The 24,417-nt window shown below is 35.7% G+C and overlaps 3 protein-coding genes across 3 annotated transcripts in view; 1 reads left to right on the top strand and 2 right to left on the bottom strand.

Annotated features, from left to right (window-relative positions):
* Positions 1-19,856, bottom strand: part of LOC117100675 (serine/threonine-protein kinase mTOR-like) — a 60,399-nt gene extending 40,543 nt beyond the window's left edge. The window contains exons 1-31 of the mRNA XM_033240464.1: positions 19,709-19,856; positions 17,555-17,816; positions 17,152-17,387; positions 16,113-16,214; positions 15,300-15,398; positions 14,875-15,009; positions 13,649-13,711; positions 12,632-12,808; positions 12,104-12,216; positions 11,874-11,919; positions 11,172-11,308; positions 10,263-10,394; positions 9,544-9,707; positions 9,194-9,393; positions 8,918-9,017; positions 8,312-8,517; positions 7,979-8,101; positions 7,517-7,600; positions 6,702-6,794; positions 6,339-6,473; positions 5,853-5,985; positions 5,418-5,668; positions 4,824-4,910; positions 4,220-4,387; positions 3,874-3,986; positions 3,236-3,491; positions 2,867-3,010; positions 2,048-2,190; positions 1,598-1,760; positions 1,178-1,311; positions 888-966 (exon numbers count right to left, since the gene is read on the bottom strand). Of these exons, the coding sequence (XP_033096355.1) occupies positions 888-966; positions 1,178-1,311; positions 1,598-1,760; positions 2,048-2,190; positions 2,867-3,010; positions 3,236-3,491; positions 3,874-3,986; positions 4,220-4,387; positions 4,824-4,910; positions 5,418-5,668; positions 5,853-5,985; positions 6,339-6,473; positions 6,702-6,794; positions 7,517-7,600; positions 7,979-8,101; positions 8,312-8,517; positions 8,918-9,017; positions 9,194-9,393; positions 9,544-9,707; positions 10,263-10,394; positions 11,172-11,308; positions 11,874-11,919; positions 12,104-12,216; positions 12,632-12,808; positions 13,649-13,711; positions 14,875-15,009; positions 15,300-15,398; positions 16,113-16,214; positions 17,152-17,387; positions 17,555-17,765 (4,227 nt within the window). The 5' untranslated portion in view covers positions 17,766-17,816; positions 19,709-19,856. The remainder of the gene's footprint in view (positions 1-887; positions 967-1,177; positions 1,312-1,597; positions 1,761-2,047; positions 2,191-2,866; positions 3,011-3,235; positions 3,492-3,873; positions 3,987-4,219; positions 4,388-4,823; positions 4,911-5,417; positions 5,669-5,852; positions 5,986-6,338; positions 6,474-6,701; positions 6,795-7,516; positions 7,601-7,978; positions 8,102-8,311; positions 8,518-8,917; positions 9,018-9,193; positions 9,394-9,543; positions 9,708-10,262; positions 10,395-11,171; positions 11,309-11,873; positions 11,920-12,103; positions 12,217-12,631; positions 12,809-13,648; positions 13,712-14,874; positions 15,010-15,299; positions 15,399-16,112; positions 16,215-17,151; positions 17,388-17,554; positions 17,817-19,708) is intronic.
* Positions 19,857-19,924: 68 nt separating this feature from the next.
* LOC117100607 (ubiA prenyltransferase domain-containing protein 1-like) lies at positions 19,925-20,819 on the top strand (the record flags this gene model as incomplete). The annotated part of the gene is given in 1 exon segment (XM_033240394.1): positions 19,925-20,819. A coding segment is annotated over 1 exon segment (769 nt), but the record flags the coding sequence as incomplete, so codon positions are not given.
* A 1,379-nt stretch (positions 20,820-22,198) lies between these two features.
* LOC117100585 (succinate dehydrogenase [ubiquinone] iron-sulfur subunit, mitochondrial-like) overlaps positions 22,199-24,417 on the bottom strand; it is a 5,118-nt gene continuing 2,899 nt past the window's right edge. Inside the window, exons 5-8 of the mRNA XM_033240364.1 lie at positions 24,328-24,406; positions 23,892-24,008; positions 23,467-23,691; positions 22,199-22,753 (exon numbers count right to left, since the gene is read on the bottom strand). Of these exons, the coding sequence (XP_033096255.1) occupies positions 22,670-22,753; positions 23,467-23,691; positions 23,892-24,008; positions 24,328-24,406 (505 nt within the window). The 3' untranslated portion in view covers positions 22,199-22,669. The remainder of the gene's footprint in view (positions 22,754-23,466; positions 23,692-23,891; positions 24,009-24,327; positions 24,407-24,417) is intronic.

The following is a 24,417-nucleotide window of genomic DNA, read 5'->3' as shown; positions in this document are numbered from 1 at the left end:
TTTTTGCCCCTTGATTATTATCTTAAAACCAATTTTTACAATGTTTTACAAAACGATAAGTTATATTTTTAAGTTTGTTGCATTTATTTATTAATAGTTTGATCTTTTCTTCCACTTCTGGCATAATAATCTCTATATTAATGTAATAAACCTAACCAGAACAAATATGAACTACCAACGCAAGTGTCGTCGGTTTGAGCGCACATGTTTACGATGATGAACGAGAGAGTTAGTCAGCAATTTATTAACATCGTGAATGCTAGATATGATTGCGAAATGCATGTAAACAACACAATTCGGCGATCTAACAACTAGAAAGAACACGATGGAAAAGTAAATAAAACATACAGATATTTGAATAAGAGTTAAAATAATATTTTGTTAAGTGGTAGAATGATAGCGATTAAAATAATTTCGTTTTTATCAAAGGTAAGTTTAGCTTGGCTCTAGCACGGTATACTACACTGCTGCACTGTCGGTTCGTGCTAGGCCTGGCCGCTTTCAGCCTATCGGTGCTCAATGGCAGGGGATAGCTAGACCTAGGTATTGGAAACTGACACCTGATCTAGTTTACAAACTTTTCAATTTGTGAACACCCATTGGTACCAAGTGTGGTATGTAAAACAGATGTCTTACTATATATTCAATAGGTTGGACAAAATAATTTTCTAACAATACAACAACCCTAACAAGTTCTCAAGGATATCCTTAAAACTCATCTTTTTAAATTACATGTTTTATTTCCCAACATGTAAAAAATTTTTTGAAAAACAGCTTAAAAAAATGTGCATCCAAAAAATCGTACATCCGAAAAACCCAGCTCCCATTTTCCTTCATCATAATGTACCAATAGTAATACTATCATGTGTGTTGATAGTTCTACTCACCATTTCAGATCCCAGTGTTTTGGAAGCATACTGTAGGACACCCTGGGCTGCCTCTGGCTGGTGGAGCTTGTTGTAGATGCTATCAAATTCAAATATAATGCACTTGTATTTTAAAAGAACATTAAAAAAATATTGACTATATATTAATATAACTACATTCATTTTTCATTTAATAATTGTTACTATAACAGTAACAATCATAATAATAATTAATAGCTATAGCAACAACAACAGCAATTAATTCAAAAGTAAATATTTAGTATGTTCAAACAGCTGAAAATTAAGAAGACCTTATGAGTGACTCTAATATAGCTGGCTTAGCCTCCTTGTGGAATTCCTCTTCTTTGTAGTGCAGTGCTTTGGCATAGGCTCGACACTTTGATGCCCTTTCTCCAAGTAGGGTTGTATCAAGAGGCAGGGGGCCCTAAAATAGGGAGAAATAAGCGGCATAATTTTCTTATCTAGGATAATACTTTTTTTAAATATCCATTTTCATTAACTCAACAGTTATTAAGTGATAGATGTATGTAATAAACTATTTATAATTCAATAATTAATAATTAAATGTTTAAATTTAATATTTTGTATAATATTAATATTAGATTTTAATTGAAAATTAAAAATAACAAATATTTTCCTTGTAAAACAGATAATATAATACTCATTTTTTTATACCCTCTTAGTAATAAATTTCAGGATAATTATGGTACCTTATCACAATGCTCCATAAACTCTGCTAAGTTTAGGAGTGTTTGTGTAATCTCCGGAATGTCTTGAGAGGTCAACGCCTTTTCCAGGTTGTGGATCAATACGTCTTGGTCCTGCTCCGTCAGCTCTGACCAACAAGACACAAACGCAGCGTTAAACAGATCCCTAAAAAAATCAAATCAAATTTTAAATAAATGAATATGGAATGAAAGAATTATTTGTGAGGAGCGGGATATCTAGCTTATGTGTGACCCTAAAGCCTGACACTCACATGACAACGCGCGTGTAACAGATTATTTGCGGGGAGTGGAGTTGGATTCGTTGTGCAACAGTCGTACGTAGTATGTAAGCCTTAAACCTGGTTTCCATGAAGTCGCTACATTATATCGCTTTACGCCTGTGCCACAATCTTGCACATATTGTACAATACATGCTGATTAAAATTCACTGACCTGGCTAATGGATTGTATTGCTGGGCTAAATCATGGCAAGACCTCAACGCGTGAGATGGCGATTCCTTTAGCAATTCCACACTAAGACGTCGCAGCCATTCCATCCAATCATCTCTAGACACACGACGCGTTGCTGTAAATGCCTAAAAGCAGAAATGCAAAATATATAAATTTTTAAACATGCACTTAAGATAAGATAAGATACACTTTATTGCTCCAAGTCGGAAATTCAGTTCTCGCATTAAAATGCAGTAAAACAATTAAAAGAATGATCAAATATAATGAACTATAAAAATTAAAATGTAAAAAAGATATTAAACAACGACAATTAAAGCATTATAAGTCACCAAAGCATTATTATTATTATCAATATTATTATTAATATAATAATAAAAATTACTTGGAGTAATTCCCCACCCCCCAAAAAAAAAAAAAAAAAAAAAAATTCAAAAATTATGTGACCATAAATATAGTTAGGATGAAACTGTATACTGAGCGAGCGATAAAATGTGTGTCTTCTTCTATTATAATATTCTGTATATTATATAAGTTCAGTAAGAAGCACTATTCTTACATTTATATGATATTAGATCATCAAAAAATAACCTTATACTAAATATATTTCTCCAATAAATATAGGTCTAGGCCCTTCACAGCCAGATTAGGCACTGCAGTCTTTAATTATAGTCTGGTTCAAAGCCAATGAAGGAATTTGTGAATACCAAGGCCTTAATCCATCTAAAAAATAACTCTCAGTATTATTTATTAAGGGGGATTAATTTACTTCCCAGAAACATTTTTTTTCTATAATTTGCTTACTTTGGTTAAGCTGCTTGAGCTGACTGGTAGTTTTTTTATTGTTACCGGCTCCATGCCACGGTTTGATTGATTCTTGTATCGTTTTCCTTTTTGCTCCTGGGCTCGAAGTACCGCTAAATCTTCTACCTCTGATATAGTTGACCCCTATAGATGTAAATGAAGCCGAATAATGTAAAATTAATAATAATAATTAGTTGACAAACATATGGATTATTAATGAAATATGTGAATGCTGGAATTAAGGGGTTATACTGTCAAATGTCAACCCTGGAAATGTCAACAAATGAAATAGATTACACTGAAATATGCTACCTGGAAGATAAAGATTCATATATCTAATGTGATTTAAAACAACCTTTATCATCTTACCTGGATGATCTTGCTGATGTAGATATCGTAAGTCTGGTGTGTGATCTTGTGCTTTGTAAGGACCTTATTGACCATCGGGATGAAGATCTGGAACTTCTTCCCAAGTTGTAGCACAAGAGAAGAGAGGGCTTCCATAGCTGGTTCTTGCAGCTGGGGAGTTGAGTCCAAAGTTCGCACAAGTGGGTGTATTATACGCGAGGCAAAGTCAGTGAAGTCTAAGGTATCGCTCAGTAGATCAATAGACTCCAAAGCAGCACTGGAAATATAAAGAAGTTATACACTTTAATTTCTGTGTTTTTTTTTTGTTGAAGTTCTGTTCGTATTTCTGTTAATAGTACTTACCCTTCACTTTTGAGAAAACCTTGGGATCTGAAATATTGGGGTGGTCTCGGGATTTGGTCTCCAATTAAAGTGTTAGCTTAGTGTTAAAATATTGAACATTTTTATCAGGTCCTTTGAAAAAGCAGTCTCAAAATTAGATGGGTCTCAGAATTTGAGGGGGTCTCACACTGGATGGTGCAGTGTAGTAGATATCCAAGACTGAATTATATTTATTCATTCATAATGTACATTTATGTTTCACATTTCCTTTTGATTGACAAGAGCAAAGATAAAAAAGAGTAAATGGCTTACAGTACCTTCTAACATCCATGGGTACTTCATGTGAATCAAACAACTTAACCACAGGTGGGAGCAACAGGTGAAGATAATCATCCAAATTAGCACCAAATTTCTGCATTGCACCAAGAAGCTAAGGAGTCAAACAAAAAAGATAATGTTAAGGACATATAGGAGGTAATGACAACGAGAGTTATATGTGCATCGAAAAACTTGACAGTTCTTAATGTCTTCTGAATTTGGTTTGGATCAAATCTTAGTTATGCAGAGGGTTGGATGATTTGATAATTTTTTAAGTAACTTCCAAAATGACAACAGCCACATATGTTGATATAAGTCAGTATTCATTAAATAGGTTGTACTAACCGTTTTGGTGACTTTCCTGTCTTGACTGTTGTCGTGAGTGAACACTTTAAGCATTTGCGGCACAATCTGAGGCAGGTAAAGCTTGAATTCACCACCTAGAGCGATCACTATTTGCTCTACTAACCAGATGATTGTGTTCTGAAGAAAACTGTTTAATGTCCAAAATTCCTGCAATGCAAAAAAAAATAAAATTCTTTTTATCCTTTTCTTTTTTCATTTTATTTTTTGTCTCATATATAAAATATAGAATCTTTAAAAATAAACAATCTTTATCAAATATCTGTGAATACTGTAACTGTAATGATGACCAAATTATTGTTTTCACATGAAAAATGGCTTTTGGAACATGTAGTTGATATTATTACCAAATAGAGAAAATGCAGACAGCAAGCTAATAAACACTTTGTTTGGCTTAGGATTGATTAATATATCATAATTCACAGAACATAAAATCCATGTATTCTGGGATTTAGTTATGGTGGGCAAGCCACACAGCCTTGGAGTTTTTCACCCAGTCTAAAGCTAATTTCATGGCCCTTAAACCACCTTATTAACTCCCTGCCCATCATTAAAATCCACTCTTTAATTATTGCTGTTCAAATACCTTAATGAGGGCAAATATTTCATCCAGATAGTTCCTTATATGCTGTCTAACAATTGAGATCATCATGCCAAGCTGCTGAAGAAGAAACTGTAAAGATAAACAGATAACAGAAGTAAGACGACATCTTGAATCCCTCTATAAACTTGCCGACAGGTGAATGCAGTGACCTTGAGAAGTAGGCATTGAAAAAATCTTGGATGGATAATCTTTCTAAATTGGTATCACATTGCAGGGGTCCCAAGTTAAAAAAAGCCACTACTGGGAGAACACAATACAATTTTGTCTAGCATGGTTATATACATCACTAGCTGGCATCTGGGAGACTATTGACAGTAATATTAAAACAATGTAATATAATGAATTTAGGGGAAATGGGTTAGTTTCTGGGATATTTCTAGCAAACTAACATAAGTTGAGAAGGACTTGGGACCCCTGGTATTGCTTTAAATGTATAATGGGGCTAGGCAATACAGCAAAATTTCTACATTTTTTACATAGACCCATAAATTGGGTATTCAGTTTATGATTTTCATAGTGAAACATTTTCTTTAATTTAGTAAATAATTTTGATTATATTTTGAATTTAATTCTCACCTCTCGTATACCAGAGTCACAGGTGCGAATCACACTAAGATACGTGGGCATGATCTGCGGTAAGAACTGCACACACTTTACACCAAGCGTCTTAAACAGAAAGGTGAGTGCTTGAACAACATGTTTGTGGTAATTAGCCAATGAAGTGTCGCGCATGATTCGCATCAGTGTTACTACGGCAACTGCTGGGTAGAATTCCTCCAGTGAAGCACTGCCCATGCTCACAAGCATCTCACTTGTTGTATATTCACCTGTATATGAAATAAAAATTCATCTAAATAATTCTTATCTGTAAAAGACTGTCTTCTCAGGTAGGTTAAATTAATGCCCCATAAATAATGTACAGTCCTGATTTGCCTTATGTATTAGAAATACAGCACAAGATATCTCCCCAGGCTGGTGGTTAAAACATAACATTAATAAAAATGAACATACCGTCCTGATTTGCCTTGGTATCTGAGAGGCTTAATACTGCACCAGATGTCTCCCCGGGTTGGTTCATCTTTCCAAGGTTCATCTTGTGTTTGTAAGGATCTAAAGCGCCAAGCAGGCCAAGTGTACGAATCGTCTGTTTAAAGCATAAATTGTATCAATGTTTATCGCTTTACTTTGCATTAATACACATTAAACAAAGCATTGCACATAATCTAGTACAGGCCACCCTCCAATTAAAGACTATATTTGGACTGGGGTTTTCATGGTCTTTAGCAGTTTTGGTCTCTAATTAGAATAATAAGACATTTGTGAATTTGGGACCAAAAAGAATTGATCTTTATTTGAAGGTGGTCACTAACTAGAGAGGTTTATAATTAGATGGAGACCTCTACCCTTCATATGATGTTCAGTGTACAACACCAACAAAATTTCAAATGTTCCAACTTTTTTCCTCCCAAACTGTCAAATTATAAAACATATTCATACCTCTCTCCTGATGTTTGGTGACTGCTCAGTTTTCAAAAAGTTAAGGAGCACATCCAGCAGATTGGGATATTTCATATAAGGTTCCACAACATAGCCTGTACTCTCTACCAGATGTCCAAGAGTCCACAATGCAACCTGATAAGATTCAACATCATTTAATTGTCTTCAATTATAATATGAAATACAAGTGAAGTTGTAAGTCTATTAAATCTGTGAATTCTGTTTGTTCAGTAGTTTTTATGTTTTCTAGAGTATTTTATGGCTTACTACTTGTTGCTATGTTATTGTGTACTTGTGTTGTATTGTTATGGGAATATACAAAAACAAAACAAAAATTAATTTCAAAAATACAGCTACACTTACTTCTCTTTTGTTGAGAGATGATGAGTCTTGAAGCATATCTATTATAATTGGTAGAAGTTCACCAACCCATTTCCTCATTTCAATTCCACCAACCTAAGTAAAACATTCGTAAAATTTCTAGGTAAATTAATAACATCTATATCTGACCAAGTATTGGACAAAAATAGAGAAGGTTGAAATGCAGGTACAATGGTGACCATTCCATATACCTATCGAAGTGTACATGAATCTATGAACTATGAATATTTGTAATTATTACCAAGGTATCATAATTAATACATACCAAGGTAACATCAGTGGCAAGTACCATTTACAAGGAAATTCATCCCCATCAACATCATACTGTTAATCATCATTACTAGGGTAATACCATACTTAGATGGGTACCATCCCTATTAGTCATTAACAGAATACAATCATTACCAGGATACCTCCACCACCAGACATCAACCATTGCAAAGATCCATCATTACTAGCCTATCATTAGCAGTGTACAATCACCACTCATCATTACCAGGATACCACTACCACCAGGCATCAACCATTGCAAAGATCCATAATTACTTGCCTATCATTAGCAGTGTACCATCACCACTCATCATTACCAGGATACCACCACCCCCAGGCATCAACCATTGCAAAGATCCATAATTACTAGCCTATCATTAGCAGTGTACCATCACCACTCATCATTACCAGGATACCACCACCACCAGGCATCAACCATTGCAAAGATCCATAATTACTACCATCACTACTCATCATTACCAAGGTATACCATCACTACCAGTGGTACCATAATTACTCATCCTCACCTGAGATAGTTCACCTATTGCTGCTAGAACATTGATGACCACATTTGGGTTGGCATCTGACTCAGTCAGTTTCGGAATTAAGGCCTATGAAAGAAGATACAATGGAAGGGATAATATGTTGTATGTATTCTAATGCTTTTTTCTACTCTGCTTCTTTATTACAGCATCATAATGAAAAAAGCTTGGTTTCAATAAAAAAAAAATAAACTTCTCTTATTACTGTCATTATTACCATTTTTCTTGATGATCATAATATTTTGTAGATAAGGTGCTTTCGGTAGTCTTAAAATGTTGAGTTCAATGAACATTGGAATGGTTCACCCTCACTATGGTTGACATAAATTTGAATGATAATCTCATGTGAAACATAGTTTTATGCATTTATATCTTTGGTATTTTATCTGTAACAATAATAGTCATCAGAATGTGTTTTTACATTAAAAAAAACAAAATCTGTAATACCTTGACAATTGGCTCCATATATGGTCGTATAAGTCTGGGAGCATTTGATACTAAATGGCCTAACATCCTGGCACTTTGTTCTTTGTTACGCCCAACACCACTATGTTCAAGTTCAGTCAATATCTACAATATTATTATAAAGATAAACATATATCAAACACTTGCAAAAGTTTATAATAATCAACAGAAATGTTATTTAATAAATAATACAACAATATGTCATAGTATGATGTCATCATGACCATATTTAGGCATGTCACATGTTTTTGTCAAATATATTTTGATAGTCTGAACTGGGATTAAAGATGCTTGAACAAAACAAGAACTAAGAACCTGTATGAGAGTTTTCCGAAGAGACGGCATGACAAACGCAGGGTTCAAGTTGCTAAGCCTTCCAATCATACACATAGCAAGCTCACGAATTTCAAACAACTCATCATTCTTTGCAACAAATAGGGCGCTTAAGTTCTCTGCCTGTGCAAGGTGGCCATCAAAACGTTCATCTAGCGATGATAGAACACAATAGCGAATGTCGGAATCTGTGAAAAAGAATAAAACAAAAGGATCATAACATTTAAATGCTTTGTTATCAATCTATACATTTAAAATGTTTAACATGAGTCGTCACTCATTGCCATCGTCTACTTTAACATTCTTACTCACATTTCTCATTTACATATCACGTGCCTGTAGGCATAAAAGCTACACAGTATTGGATTCAATTCACTGATGATGGGAAACGTTTCCCGAATCATGTTTGCACATGCGACTCCAGACGATAGTGCATCGTCTGCTACGAATGTAAATCACAATGAAATACAGTGTTTTACTGTCTTCGTAATCTATTCAATATTTGCCACGACATGACATGCATGGGAATCACCGAGGTTTTCCAGGAATGCCACCCTATTGAGAACTCCCAAGATACATTTGTCTCACCTGTATCGGTAATAGCAACCATGAGAAGTTTGTTGAGGACATCTGCAACCACCTGAGTGTTTGTCGTACTCATAGCGTGCGGGGCACGTGAACCTCGGAACTAAACAAAACAATAATAGGTAAATACGTATGTTGAATACATTTTCTCCATTTTTAATAGAGTGTCTAGTTACATATAGGATAGAATAGAATCTAATGCATTATAAACAAATTTTCAATAACATGGCTAAAGGGATGGACTTATTTTTGGCTTGTAGCATTTGAATCTGATCTTACATGGATCGAAGGTTGTAGTAGCCTAGAGCATGTCCTGGCTGCTTCCATTCGGATTTCTTTATGTTCAATCGATAAGAACTGGTCAGCACAATGGCGCACAAACTGGGTCAACGAATGACCTTCAAAATCGAATGTGCCAAGAGTTTGTAGAGCTAACACCATGCTGTTGCTGTCAAAGCTTTCTGGTGGGTTTGTAGTGTCTACAAAAAAATAAATAAATAATAATTATAAATTTAGTACTGAAATTAAACATGGCTCAGACCAAATGCTAAAGCTATCATTCTTGAAATATCAAATAGAAAATTCAATACAAACGTGAGTATGTTTATTACATTACTACGCTGTCTTACTTGTTTGGAGTGTTGGTGAAGTGTATCCTTTTGGAGTGCCTGGGTGTCGTAGAGGTTTGTTCATGAGAACCAATGACAGCATTTTCAAGAGGCCATCTTGGATATCTTTTTTTAAGTGCGGTATCTGATGGGCCAGGTCGTGCAATGATGCTGTCAGCGCAGGACTGAAAACAGACATGTTGCTATTATATAATAATATACAGTATTAACCATAATTTTTGATAATTTAATATGGTAAGCAAATTTAAACAAAGAGGCTGTGCTACCAAGGTCTGCGAACATCACTATCATTGGTTTGCTTCTGTGGAGTACTAACATACAATATTCTTGGAAATTTACTAAATACAGATGTTTAATAAACCCATCAATCAATTAATCCTTCAAAAAATCAATCACCAGACATAAATCTTCAAGAGAATGCAAAAACCAAGTATCATTTCCTTTTAATACATGATATACTATATATCTAATTGATGCCTAATTGATTACAATTTATTCAGATGCAAGTAGATGTCAAGTTCATTCACCCGCTAGAGTGTGAAATTCCAGACTGTTGTTTTCAATCTGCCTTTAATGTTAACTACTCTTACTAGAACACTTCTTGCTCTGATTTCATATAATTATCCTTTTGTTTGTCTTCCTCTTCTCTCTAATCAGTTCCACCATCAGCAGATTTGCAAAATGTGGATATCTGTAACAAATAAATTTAACATACGTACCTAAGTCCAACAGCCAGCATTGGCTCGAGGAGTTCCTTGATGTCTGCGCTGATGCTGGTTCCAACTGCTTTTGCAAGCATACTGATGCAGGTGAACACAGCTGGATCTACAACCACTACTTTATGCTTCTTACTGCCAAAAAAAAAAAAAAAAACAATCAAATCAAAATGTGCCATTGAATAATGAAGTCAATAATTATTATTATATATTATACTTAATAACTTTTTATCATAATTGTAATTTTTCTTTACTTAATATTAGCATAAAAAAGAGATGTACCGTATATATTAACGTAAAAGACGAGGCTTCAAATAGCAAATTACGATTGAAAAACAGGGGGTCGTCTTATACGTACGACATACAAATTTTAGATTTATTAAATCATGTTCACTTTATCTGTCGATCATTCGTAACATGCTAATTTAATATTGCAATGAAGCTAGTAAATATCAGTATGAATGAAGGCAATTTTAAATACGGGGAAATAACATATGGATGAATGTTTATATTTAATTTATTATTTTGGAAATTTAAAAAAAAAATTTGTCTCCCTTTTATCCAGCTAAATGCAGTATCAAGACCGTAAAAAGCAGAAAAAAGTAGGGACTCCAAAGAAATAAACAGGGCGGGAGGTGCTGTCGTCTTATGTATAAATCGTCCAAAAATCCTTTCACACTCTGGGGTGGTCTTACACATGGGTCACCTTATATGCCAAGTATATACGGGTGCAAGTCATATTAACACCATAAAACACATAGACTAATAATTGATGGCTGTAACACCAGAGACCAGATCAAAGGACTGTAAACTCCCAACTTGTCAGCATGCAGAGATATGTAAAACATTCCTGCCATGGGTGATACACTGGGGAAATACTAACAACTTGTAGTGTGACACATTATATCATACTTATGGGTGTAGTCTTTGTGTGGTAAGCTACTTTTGATGACGTCTAAAATCTTGCGAATGTTTTCTTGTGATATATTGTGTTTAGCTGCAACAGCAAGTAAACCGAGAGCTTGGAATGCACTTGACCTCTCACGCTCCTACAAAAACAACAGATAATACGGAATATTTAGGCGAGTCAAGAGGACGAGTAGTATATGCAGGACCACCACTAACTACAGCCTTAACATATACGATGGTTCCAGTCGCTCCTCAGCCAGAGTTCGGTTGGTAGAACCAAGTCTTCTCGGAAGAGGACTTAAAATGGAGGTCCAGTGTACATAAAGAACCCATTGCATCTTGCGGAAGAGTAGGGGGTTACCCTGATGCTATGGTTCATTTCTGCCCCTGTCTTGTGGAATGAGGTGAACATGTAGCTACTATAAAGCGCCCTCTTTACGGCTGCTGGGTAGTCATGGACTACGCCAATACGCAATTCAGCACAATGACGCTGAAGTTACTGTATAGGTTATTTTTATACCCTTATCCCTTACCCCAATATTTATTGCTATTGCTGGATTCCTCCCCTTTTTTTTGACAGTTCATCATGTGTTATTTTTTTCCCCATTTTTTTTACATGTAGGAAACGATAAATATATTAATTTCTGAGTGTAAGAAATTATGTTGAAATTATGTATTACAAATACACCAAGCTCATTTGCATACCTTACGAAGGCAACTCAGGAAGTAGGCCATTGTATCTTCAAGATACCTATAAAAAAATAACAAAATAACAAAATATAATTTTTTTTAATCATCATTATTATACCATTACCATTATCATTATCAATATCTTTATAATTATCGTTATATTTATTATAAACTGCTTACTAATTATTTTTTTGAATATATATATATATTTTCATGTTAAAGTATATAAATTTGTTCAAAATTACTTTGATACAAATCTCTGTGGTTGAAATGCAGCTAATCTTGGAAGAACTGTTAGAAGCGTTTGCTGTATCTGAGATGTGCGGCTACTGCGGTACTTGAGAACTTGATTGCATACCTGTTATTAACAACAACATAAATCACATCATAAATCAATAAAAAAAAAACAACCACTACCAATTATATTCAACACAGGCAATTATTGGAAAGGCCCATAAATCCAAATATGATTTGATACATTATCGGCCACCCCTTGACATAGAGACTGCATACTGAATAAATTATTTTTTTTAAATTATAATAATTATGATTAAGAGAAAATGAATCCATGGTGTCCATACTAATTTAACATTTGATTTGATTTATTTGATAGCAACATAATAAAATCACAAAATCAGAAAAACTGAATACAATGAAACAAAATTAAGAAAACAAGTCATCAATGTTGATATCTGGAATAACCCTCTAAATCCCAATAAAGAATTTATTTTCAGAGGGGTCCCAATGATTATTCATTTATTGGTCAAACTCACCGAATCAAACTTCTCTTCCATTAGTTCGCGGCAGTACCTGCTCTGAACAAAGCGTGGCTTTTGAGCCGAGTTTGGATGTATCACTGACAATGGCTTCAGAGAATACTGAGGTTGGAACGTGTGTACCATACTCCCAGCTGGATGGTTTCGAGAACGTAAGCCAATTGGTCCAGCTTCCTGTAACAAATCAGAATTATCAAACTTAATAAAAACAAGAGCAACTGTTTACCGGTCTGCGCGTTCCTCTGCATTTTGTAAGTGTAGAGGTAACCCTGGGTCCAACTTAAAAAAAGTGCGATGAACGTTTTTGGAAATCACTTCTAGGTTATGTGTACAAAATGTCCTGCATGTCTGTCCAAAACTGGCGACGCTGGATGCTTTTAAAGTTTAGGTAACAAGAACGGCAGTGAGGCTCTGGGGTCAGTGCCTTGCGAGGACTCGATTATGATCTGGTACATAGCCCAAATGGCACATTGTCTTCATGTTCTTTACTATAAAGTCTTAAAGCACAGGAGTGGGTTAGATGCTGTTGACTTTTTATCTATGGGCTCTGGTACCTTCTACATCCAGTTGGCAATTTGGCTACCATGTAGTGACACTACCTCAACTATGTTAACAATCTAATAGTAAGTAAACTAGATAACACAAAGATTGAATGTTACAAAGTTTTATTATACAGATAAAGTAGCAAAATTTAGTTAAAGAAAAATTCATCTTGGTGTTTACATAATTTCAATGCAGAACAGTGGAATAAATGTTAACAGGTATTATTATTATTATTACAGCACCTTTTGTCTGTAGATACAAATGGCTACTTTTCCCTGACCATTGGGTCCACATGCTATGTTGCTGCTGGTAATTAACGCAGGAGCAGGTAACCCCACCAGGTACCCATTTATGCTCCTGGGTTAAGAGAAGCAATGCAGAAAAAGTGCCTTGCTCAACCGCTTCTACAGTGCAAGTAAGTTAAGAAATACTGTTTGCTTGCTTTATACAATGAAGGGTTACAATACTCACCCTTAGATTGATGTCTTGTAAGGACTGGTGTTGAGAGAGCTCTTCCATTTCCTGACGCATTCTCTAAAAAAATTATTTATCATTCAATAACAACAAGAAAACACTTTAATAATAATAATAAATTTATTCTTATATAGAGCAAAATGCAAGAAACCTCTAAGCGCTTTACAATGAAAGGAAAAACCGGATCAAAATAAAAGAAAAATGATTACAACAGTGAGGGAAATCAGGTTTCTTTGATGTTTCATGTATGAAATCAGGTTTCATGTATAAATATGTAACCATAATTTTCCATGAACTACTGTATATACTCATGTATAAGACGAGGCTTAAAATAGCAAATTACGATAGAAAAACAGGGGGTCGTCTCATACGCACGACATACAAATTTTAGGTTTTCTAAGTCATGTTCGTCGTTATGTGCGGATCGTCCGTAACACGCGAATTTACCACTGTAATGAAACCACTAAATGTTAGTATGAATGAAAGCAATTTTAAATATGGGGATATAAGATTTTAATGAACATTTAAAAACTCATAAAATGGTATTAACTTCTATTTGGAAGATTAGCCTTGCATATGACTCCATTTCAGCCAGCTACATGTAGTGTCAAGACAATAAAAAGCAGAAAAAGTAGGAATTCAGTTGGGGGGATCATCTTGTGCCCGACATAAAAAACCACCCAAAAATGTTCTCAAACACGGTTGTTGTCTTGTATACAAGTATATACGGTATTGGAAAATCAGGAAATCAAATCAAGCAATAGAACATTGCATTAACTGGTAAATGATGGCATCAGAACTGCTCCTATCACATGACTTGGGTAAACACAGATAGAAAATACACTTAAGTAATAATTAGGCTTTTTGGAATTAATCAGATTGCACCGTTCCTAAAATTCTAAATATTAGATATTAGTTTACAGATCCTTTCAACCATTCCTCTTTGGAAATCAGTATGTTCATATTGAAAGTGTGTTTCAGTATAAAGGAAGAAAAAATAAATCCTTGTTACAATGTTTGTGTTCGTCAATCTTGTCAAGTCTGAAGCTACAAAGGTTTAAGTTACAAGAAGTGCAAGACAGTTGAAAGTCGCAATCATGGACTTCAGGAAATGTTTCGCCAACATAATATCCTATCTAAATGATTTCTCATTTGGTTACAAATTTGTTGAATCCACCACTGAATATGAGTAAAACCCCTCTAATAAATAAGCAATATTGTACCTCTCCATCATTGCTACTATGCCTGATAAGTTCATTGATAATGAGGAGGGAGCCATGTAGTTTATCATCTCGTGTTAACCCCTTTTCCTTAGCACTCATATCCTGGAAGCCCCTTTCTGCTTCTTCATAGGTTTGCTGAAAGTAGAAAATATAAAACAATCAGTGCTAAAAAAGCATAGTTAGTACTGTATTTAAAATACATGTCATTATTAGTTAATTTAAATAGATAATTTGCGTTGGATTTGTTTGTTCACACTTTGAAGAGCTATTGTAAACCTTCATGCACCCGATTCATTGCAATATTCTTAAATCACCACTGCCTTGTCTCCACCACCCCCCTCCCTCCCCCCTACAACTATAACAGCTACTCAGCTTCTGGCATGCAAATATTTGTATGTGATAAGTGTAAGTGTGATATTGCCTACCTTATACCATTGAGGTTTCTGCATCTCTTTTATTTCTCTCTGAGCAGTAAGTTCCAGGCATGCTCGTAAAGCAGCAACAGCACCCTCACGAATGGCTGGCTAAAAGCAAAAGGAGCAAAAACAAATATTTAAAAATCAAAACGAATTCTGGAAAATCCTAAAGGAGTATATTTTAAAATTTTAATTTAATTTCTTTGCATCTCAATAGCATACAAATATATATAATACAATATTATTTATAACATAAAAAAAATCAAAATTAAAAACATCATATAAACACAACAAATTGTTTAAAAATACTAAACTGGAATTGAACCAGACACCACAAATCTGAAAAGATGTTTCACGGTTCAGTGGACACAGAGTGGCTACCACTGTTTAGCCTACTGACCTAAGCTGTTATAATTGAAAGTTGACTAGAAAACTTTAATACTGCGCTACTTAAACCTTTGCCATTAAGTCAAATTATACAAAGTTGCAAATAAAGAAACTTGTTTACAGGTTTGCAGTAGTAACTGTTATGACTGTTTCAACATCACATGAATGCTACTCGTCTTTCAACACAAAACCACTAACAAAACTCTTGCTATAAAGTTTCATTTTCATTTTAGAAGTGTAATCACTTTGTATATTTCCTTGCTCAATTAAAGAACTCCTCAAAGGGCTGTGTTGGGTTCCTTTAGGGTTCAATATGCCCCAGTAACTAGAGTAAATTGGGGATCCTGCACCTATCCATAAACATTTTATAATTTATTTTTCGTCAATTATACAGTATTTGCATACAGTTATGAGGTTCATTGGTGTATAGCCTACCTTGGGGTCTCTGACAGCATTGAATATGTTGTCAAAGAACGACTGAACTTGTTGGAAGAAAAATGTTGGCGCATTGATTGCCAGTTCCTTCAGCACTAACACCTACATTATAAAATAGAGAATATTAGTTGAGGTTATAACACCAAGTTGTCCTTAAAGTTGGATGAAGTAACTTCCATGAGGTACTTGTTTCCTTGCAGGAGGCTGTCCAGATTCCCTGTAGACTCTTGTGACTTGGCAACAATTAGGACCCAGTATAAACAGTATAAATATTGTACTGCTAGAAACAAAACTAGATTTAAAAAAAGAACACTCAGAACAAAGAGCAGCAAGCAAGTTAGTAAGTGCCACTCTTGAATAAATGCCTCCAACAATAGAGGTATTTAGTGGCATCACATGACCTAACTTGGGTGTTGGATATAAACAATCCACTGACACAGCAGTGTTTTACGGATTGCTTTCGAGGCCATCCCTTGTTTATTGCTGTAAAGAACATCATAATTCCCAGTAAACTATACCTAATTGATTGGAAATTAAACTTATGAATTTTGCCTTAATGGTTTGCTAATGCTGCAAAGGATACTGGCCGCAAACATTGCGATTTTTTTGACAAATGTTAGGCCTAGGCCCCTGCACATCTATGGCATGGTTAGGTATGCATGATTGTTTTCGACCTGCGACATGCTGGGATGTTAGGGCCAGCTAAGGTTTATGAAAGATCACTTAAATTTCAAAGAATACAATTCAAGGAGAACACTAGGATAAGTAATTAAACATTATTTTGAACAATCGCATTGCCTTTCCTAGCCATTCACTTCTCACGTTAACAGTGGGTGGTTGTTTTCGCAACCATAACATTATCTTTTCATATGCTATTGCACTGTAATGTTTTCATGTATACCCAAGTTAGGTCACATGACCGCCTGTAAACAATCATCGCTAAATCCCTCTATTTAATAAGCAATGTTGCACATATTTTGTATTTTTTCATTAAGTTGTTGAAAAAAGGACAACTAAGTTGTAACTAAAACATACTTACAGCAGCCAGCCGTCGAGCCTCATGTCTTTCCTCTGAAAGCCTCTCCAAAGCCCTACGCACTTCAAATTCCACATACTCTGGCGTGAAAGTTCCACCGGCAAGCGCAAGCCTTCCTACTGCTTTTGACGCCATCTCCATGACACCAACATCGTTACAAGGTAAAGTATAATTTCGCAAGTAGTTGGCAAAGCGACCGAGGCGAGTAGTATTGCCACCATCGATACCAATTAAGCTCACTGCAAACAAAAATTTGACATAAAAAATTGAAGTTTAAATTGCAATTTTATATTATTTTAACTGATATTTATAGATATACAGAATAAATGGGGTTTATAAATTACCACCTTTGTTGAATATTGTAAACAAAAAAGGTTTCAGATGAGTTAATAGATGAATGATATACCTATGGTAATAACTCCGCCTTTCTTTTCATTAACATCAGTACTTGACACTAGCTGTACAATATTGTGATCCAGGGTTGTCATAAAAGAGTTGTATTCCTCAGCCGACACTTCTCGCAGTTCAGTGGTCACATAATGCTGAAGGTTCTTGGCCGTCTTGCTGCGTGTCTCATCGCTGCGGCTCTTCAAACCGCTTATAAATTGCTGCATCATCTTGACTAAGTTACCTCAAGTTACTTGGTACATTCAATGTGGAAGACTGAACTTAAAACATAACCAGGAAATTGGTAGTAACAATATTCAACTATACAACAGCATAGATTGCAATCTTAAATATTGAAATTGCTAATTTTTATTGATTCCTTGTAATAATTTTAAGAAATCTAAACCATTGTACATGGTAAGTTTTACCAAAAGTTTTATTGTAATGTTTACACAGGTCTCCCTCCAATAAAAGAACCCTCAAATTAAGGAACACCTCCACTTGAAGACCACTATTCTGTGGCCCAACAAATTTCTTTTATCTTTATTATTCTAAAGAAAGACCAAAGCTGCTAAAGACCATGGAAACCCCGGTCCCAAAAGTGGTCTTTAACTGGAAGGAGATCTGTAATTACCTCCGCCAAGGAGGTTCTGTATTCACTGCTGTCTTCCTGTCTGTGTCTATCCTTTCTGTTTGTTAGCAAACATTTCGCAAAAACTAATGTATGGATCATCATAAAATTTAATGGAATGGTACATAATAATCATAGAAAAACACCTTTCAGAGGAAAAGGTCAAAAGACAAGGTCAAGGTCACAGAAATTAAATTTCTTACCCTCGAACATAAATGAAAATAATCGCCCCATATATTCTGGCAACACTAAAAAAACGTGCCTGAATATGGTGGGCGATTCCATTACATTTTGGAGGGTAGGCAGCTGTGCTTAATAAGAAAATAATGGGCCTAAATACGACTCGAGATTCTATTATTTTATAGAGTGTTTGCTGCAGTTTCACCTATCATACACGTCCTGCATATTGTTGATACTGTATTCAGGCACTGGGTGGAGGTATGCACTCTGGAGCCACTGTTCTATTTAAGCAATATATTAATGAGTAAATTTTGTTGTAGTCCTAGAAAAAAAACAATTAGTAGAAACTGTCTTTCTTCTTCTTGAGGAATGTATTTAGCAATCTTGAGCTATTAATGAGGTACCAACACCGCAATTAAAAACTTTACAGATACAGAATGGCAGAGTGTGGAATATATACAACCGAACCGATGTATTAATTAAGTTAAGCAGTAGTTACGATGATGTGCACCTGTTTCCACATCTACCTAGATCTAGGCTAGGCCTAGCAGGTGTTTCATTACGGTGTAGGAGATTAAGTAGAAAAAGGCCAAGAACCGGTCGAAGTCACTGGCTGCCGGCTACTAATGAAACCTCTGCCTAGTGATTTTTTTGCACAGTCTGATTTCTGAGTTGGTTTTTGATATACCTACTGTACACACAAAAAAATATACTTTACAGTGTGGCTCTGGGCCTATTTATGCATACTTTCTATAGGCTATTGCCTCAAAAGTCCCTCATTCAATCAATCAATTCATGTCCAGGCAGATGGGATGAGCAAAGAATAATGACGTTATAGCCTATAGGCCCTACTGTAGTAGTAAGTAGTACTGGGCCTACTAGGCTAGGCCTGCGTAGCGGCCTAGCCTAAGCCTACCTAGAGGCCTAGCTATGTACAGTGTGCTAACTATATACTAGGCCTGAGCCTAGCCTAGTCTAGATCTATTAGAGTAAGGGGCAGATCTAGCCTAGCCTACTAGGCCTAGCCTAGGCCTAGAGGCCTATATAATTATATGAGGAGGCTAGTAGTATATGCTTACTTAAGCATCGCTAACATATAGGGCCTAGAGGCTAACTAAGTCCCTAGCCTAGTCCCGGTCTAGGCCTACCAGCCTAAGCCTAGGAGCCTAAGGGTTTAGCCTAGGGGCCTAGGCCTAAGCCTACCTACAGCAGTGCCTAGGCCTTAGCTAGGTAGGGCCTGGCCCTACCCAGGCCTAGCCAGGCATAAAAAACGCAATCTGAGAATAAAGCTCACACACAACACGCAAGGTTTATTTCCTCAAATGAAATCAGAAAACAGAATAGAACTGGTTAAACTTGTACCTTGTATATCAATGAACATACTATCTATAATTACAAAAAGGTGTATTTTTAGCATACATTATAACTGACTTTTCCACTAATCAAGGCCTACGCCTAGCCTATCCTCCAGGCTGCACCTATTCAATCAACAAATCGCTCGCCGCTCATGTGCAGATCATTCGTGTCTGTTCTGCATGGCACAATTTCCTGTATCTCAAATACCGGGTTTGAAATAGCGCCAACATCGTGGTCGTCTAGTTCGTCTCCTCGCTCGCTCTTCTTGAGTCCAGAGGGAAGGTAATTTCCCATGAAAATTACTTTTAGCTTATTTTTAGATGTTTTATTGCTACATTTTTTAAAGCAATGGAGAACGATAAACGAAATGGGGTGTCAGACTGCACTAAGCAACCTAAAAATCATACCGAAAACAAAGACTCTAGGGCTAGGCCTACGTTCGCACTGGTCAGCTACATTCTTGCTCTACGACCGTGGTCGTTCAGCGCTTCATTCACACCGGTTGTTCTTGGCAGTGCCCTAGCCTACAAGGTAACCAACATGTGGAACCTTCACCTGGCTTTTATAGCCTGTGTGGCTGTGTTATCTGTACATGGTGCTGGGAATCTGGTAAATACTTACTGTGACTTTGTAAAGGGAATCGACAGTAAACGTAGTGACGACAGGACGCTGGTAGATGGCATATTAAAACCGAACAACGTTGCCACGTTTGGAGCTGTATTATATGCGTTGGGATGTTTGTGTCTTGCTGTTCTTGTCTTCATCTCGCCAGCTAAATTGGAACAGATTGCTCTTGTGTTTTTTTGTGGACTCTCAGGATCGTTTTTATACACAGGTGGCATTGGATTTAAATACTTTGCTTTAGGAGACGTAGTGATTTTGATATCATTCGGTCCGCTTGCTGTCATTTTTACTTATCTTGTTCAAGTCGGCCATTTTTCACTTGCTCCTCTTTTATATGCTATACCATTAGCAATGAACACAGAGGCGATTCTGCATAGTAACAACACAAGAGATATGCCTCTAGACAAGAAAGCTAAAGTTGTAACAATTGCCATACTTCTTGGAAAAACTGGTTCCTATGTTTTATACAGTCTTCTTTTATTTGTTCCATACTCTGTCTCTTATACACATCTAATATGATGCCACCATTGCTTTCAAATGCTATAAATGGTTGTCATTTTTGGGGGGGTTTTTTATGTTTTTTTAATAATAATAGTTGGATTTGTAGAGCGCATCATGCAAAAAAGCCTGTATGCGCTTGGTGATTGAGCTCTTTGAGTTTGACATTTTGAAAAAAGTTTAAGTTAAAACAAATCTACAAAGTTGTTATTCCTCCTGTCTCTCTGTACATACTACAGTAGCAGGCCAAAACATTCTGGGTTATTTATTGATTATAAGAAGGTAGAAGTTATTAGGCCCTATTATTGCTACTGTGAGTGGTGTTAATTTGGTAATGGATACCAAGATGATAATCTCCAATACTGGTAGTGTGATGTTTACAAGACCTTTCCATGAAATACGTTGTTACATCTTACAAAGGGGGAACCAGTCAATTCGAGCGGATGCCAGTTCGAACAACAGCCTGTGCGAGTTATATACGAATTAAATAAAAAATTTCCTATTTTGAGCTAACAATTTGCATTCGGCAGCTCTACTGTAGGCTCAAGATTTGATTGGGAGCCAGGGGAAAAGGCCTACAGTACAAATACAATTACAACATTATCCAATTACAAATGTATTTGGCTTTTTTAAATACAAAAGAGACAAAAACAAATACTGTAAAATGAAATGTGCGCAATTCAATAGTTTTAAAATATAGGCCTAAGTGCTTGTTAGTAGCCATCTGGTAGTTGGATTGAGAACAAGAACATGGAATAAAGAACATGGAATAATTATCAAAATTACACCAAAAATATTTCATAACTTTACATAGTGCACAGAGCATTTTTGCATTTCAAACAAACAAAAGTTCTATTTCACTCACAAATACAAGGAGAGGGCAACGATAAATTTGCTTGAATTGACTGGTATTCTACAGAGAGTATAATTTTTTATTTTATTGATAACAATTTTATAAAATAGTGTACTCTACAGTAATTCATATCCAATGTTTGTTTATTATATAATGTATGTACTGTAGATCTCAGATCTAATGTAGTTTCAATAGAAGATGTTAGAGACTACAGTGAGTCATACAGTTAGTAATGCTGCAAATAAATGCTTGAATCTGAAAACCACAGTGAGTACAGTAGTTTGTGTTTTGCTTTATTATATAACATGTCATAACAAATGGTGAAGGACCTGCTCTCTTCCATCGGTGTTATCACTGTACCGTATACATGTTGTACCCAACTTCACGTCACTGATACTAATCCAGGCACTTTTCATTGTCAATCTAGTGATACTATTTGTTGAAGCAGGGTTTGCGATAATGTTAAATTTGCATGATCTGTCAAAAATATTAAGAGTCAAACACAAACGAACAACACAAAATTAATGTAACAATAATTACCCTTTAATTACAATTCACTGCACTCGGTTTTCTCTGAAATTCATTATTTATCAAGAACAATTTTTTTAAATGACACACATGTGGCAAGGCTAAAAAAGTGAAACTTCATTCATACCTTGTTTAGCGAACAAGTTTTTATTTTGGCAAAATCCTTAGATCTTTGCATGGTATTTTATTACATTGTTGTATAAAGACACACTATTGCAATGTAACCTCAAAACTGATAAATATTTTTAACCTGAATGGAAGAAATCAATATCTCTTGCGAGTGTTTTATTCGTGATACAAAAATTATTTTTTGTATAATGTATATATAGATGCCAATAAACAAGTTTTCTATTTGAAATCATCGTGGTCAGTGGGATCGCCAAACAAGATACAAGTCTTGTCTAAGTATTGTGATCTAGATATAATATTTTTATAAGATAAAATAAAGCCATTAATGAGGTTCATTATGCTGTTGATGCTAATTCTCCTTTGTTGTATGAGGCTAAAAGCTTCTTAATTTCACCAATTGCACGGCCTGGATTCAAACCCTGCAACAAAAAAATAAAAGACACTTTATATTCATTCACTAATGCTTTACGCGTCAACCATCTTTTCTATAAGATGGTAGAGACATTCCTGTAAATTCAGAATGTTTGCATGTTTTTACTAACAGTGGTGGCAGGGGAAATTTAGCCCAGTCGTCCGACACCATCACAGGATCGTCAGACCAACATAATAATTTGCCTACCCAAATAACGTTTGCCAATCCCTACAGTAATATTGTGGTCTAAAAGCACAATTTGGCCTACTAAACCCACAAAAAAGCATTTCTTAAGAACCCTACCAGGGATTTTTACTCCCTTGTGAGACATGTCCAACCCCCCCGTCTGCAAATTTCTGGAGCCACCACTGTTTACTATGCTGTATAAAGCTTGGTTTCCATACAGACGCTACAGGCTATCGCCGACAGCTTTAGGTGATGCTGATTGGTCAAATCGGGGAGCTTTCCCGATTATGTCGGGGGCTGCTACGCAGTACAACGATTGCACTAAAAACGGTGTAGCGATTTTAGGGAAACCAGGCTCTATTTGTTTCCCTGATGAATTTAGCTGGCCGGCTAAATGTGTTACTGTAGTGGGAGAACTTGCAACCCCATCAGATGATTTTGCAGCTCATCTTTACCATTATCACAGACCCTTTATACGAATTATGAGCTGTTTTTTTTGTTGTAAGTAAATGAACTTTAAGGTTGTAAACTGACCTTCGGACAAGTCTTAGTGCAGTTCATTATAGTATGACATCTGTAGAGTGAGAACGGGTCTTCTAGCTTGGCTAACCTCTCCTGTTGGTACTCATCTCGGCTGTCAATCATCCATCTGTAGGCCTGCATCAGGACCGCTGGGCCTAGGTACTTGTCACTGTTCCACCAGTAGCTGGGGCAAGAGGTGCTACAGCAAGCACAGAGGATACACTCATACAAACCATCCTGAAAACAGTCACATTTTCAGTAGATTATCAAGGAGCACCAGTATAGTAAATCAAAAGCATTTTAAATGAGGGAAGATAGTGGGGCAGGGAAATTTGATGGAGGTTCAATGAGTGAAGGGTAACTAGCTAATAGAATTGACAGATTGAATGCTTAGTATACCCAGTGGCATCCCCTCTGACTATTAACAGTTTCCTTACCAATTTCTCTCTGTCTTCAATTGATTGGAAGTTCTGCTTTTCTCCATACTTCATATCGCTTTTCTTCTGTAGGTATGGTTCAATAGCTTTATATTGAGCATAGAAATTGCTCATGTCCTATAGAAACCGAACAAAATACACTTTTAGTATGAGGCATACTTAATACAATATTGTACATTAATAAATTGGATTGGATTTATTCGGTGTAAACACCAAAAATAACTTAATACAGTAAACAGTATATTAAAATTTGTATCCGATAATTAAAAAATCTATACTGTATATATATACACAATTTCACCATACCTTTTTTTGAAACCATACAGGATGTTTTAAAATTAAACCTATGGGTTTTATTTGAATTCAGAATTATTTAAGTGAGTTGAGATGAATACAAATGCTTTTCTGCATTCGTTCTACATTGTTGAATACATACCGGTACTAAGTCCTTTACAACATACATGTGTGGTAGTGGATACACTTTGGTAGCTTTACTCTGGTTTGGATCAATACGACTGTGAAGTGT

This window comes from Anneissia japonica, unplaced genomic scaffold, assembly GCF_011630105.1.
Source record: "Anneissia japonica isolate Jap-2015-1 unplaced genomic scaffold, ASM1163010v1 scaffold4446_len648930_cov198, whole genome shotgun sequence".
Classification (NCBI taxonomy): Eukaryota; Metazoa; Echinodermata; class Crinoidea; order Comatulida; family Comatulidae; genus Anneissia; species Anneissia japonica.
This window is presented reverse-complemented; position numbering and strand designations above follow the sequence as displayed.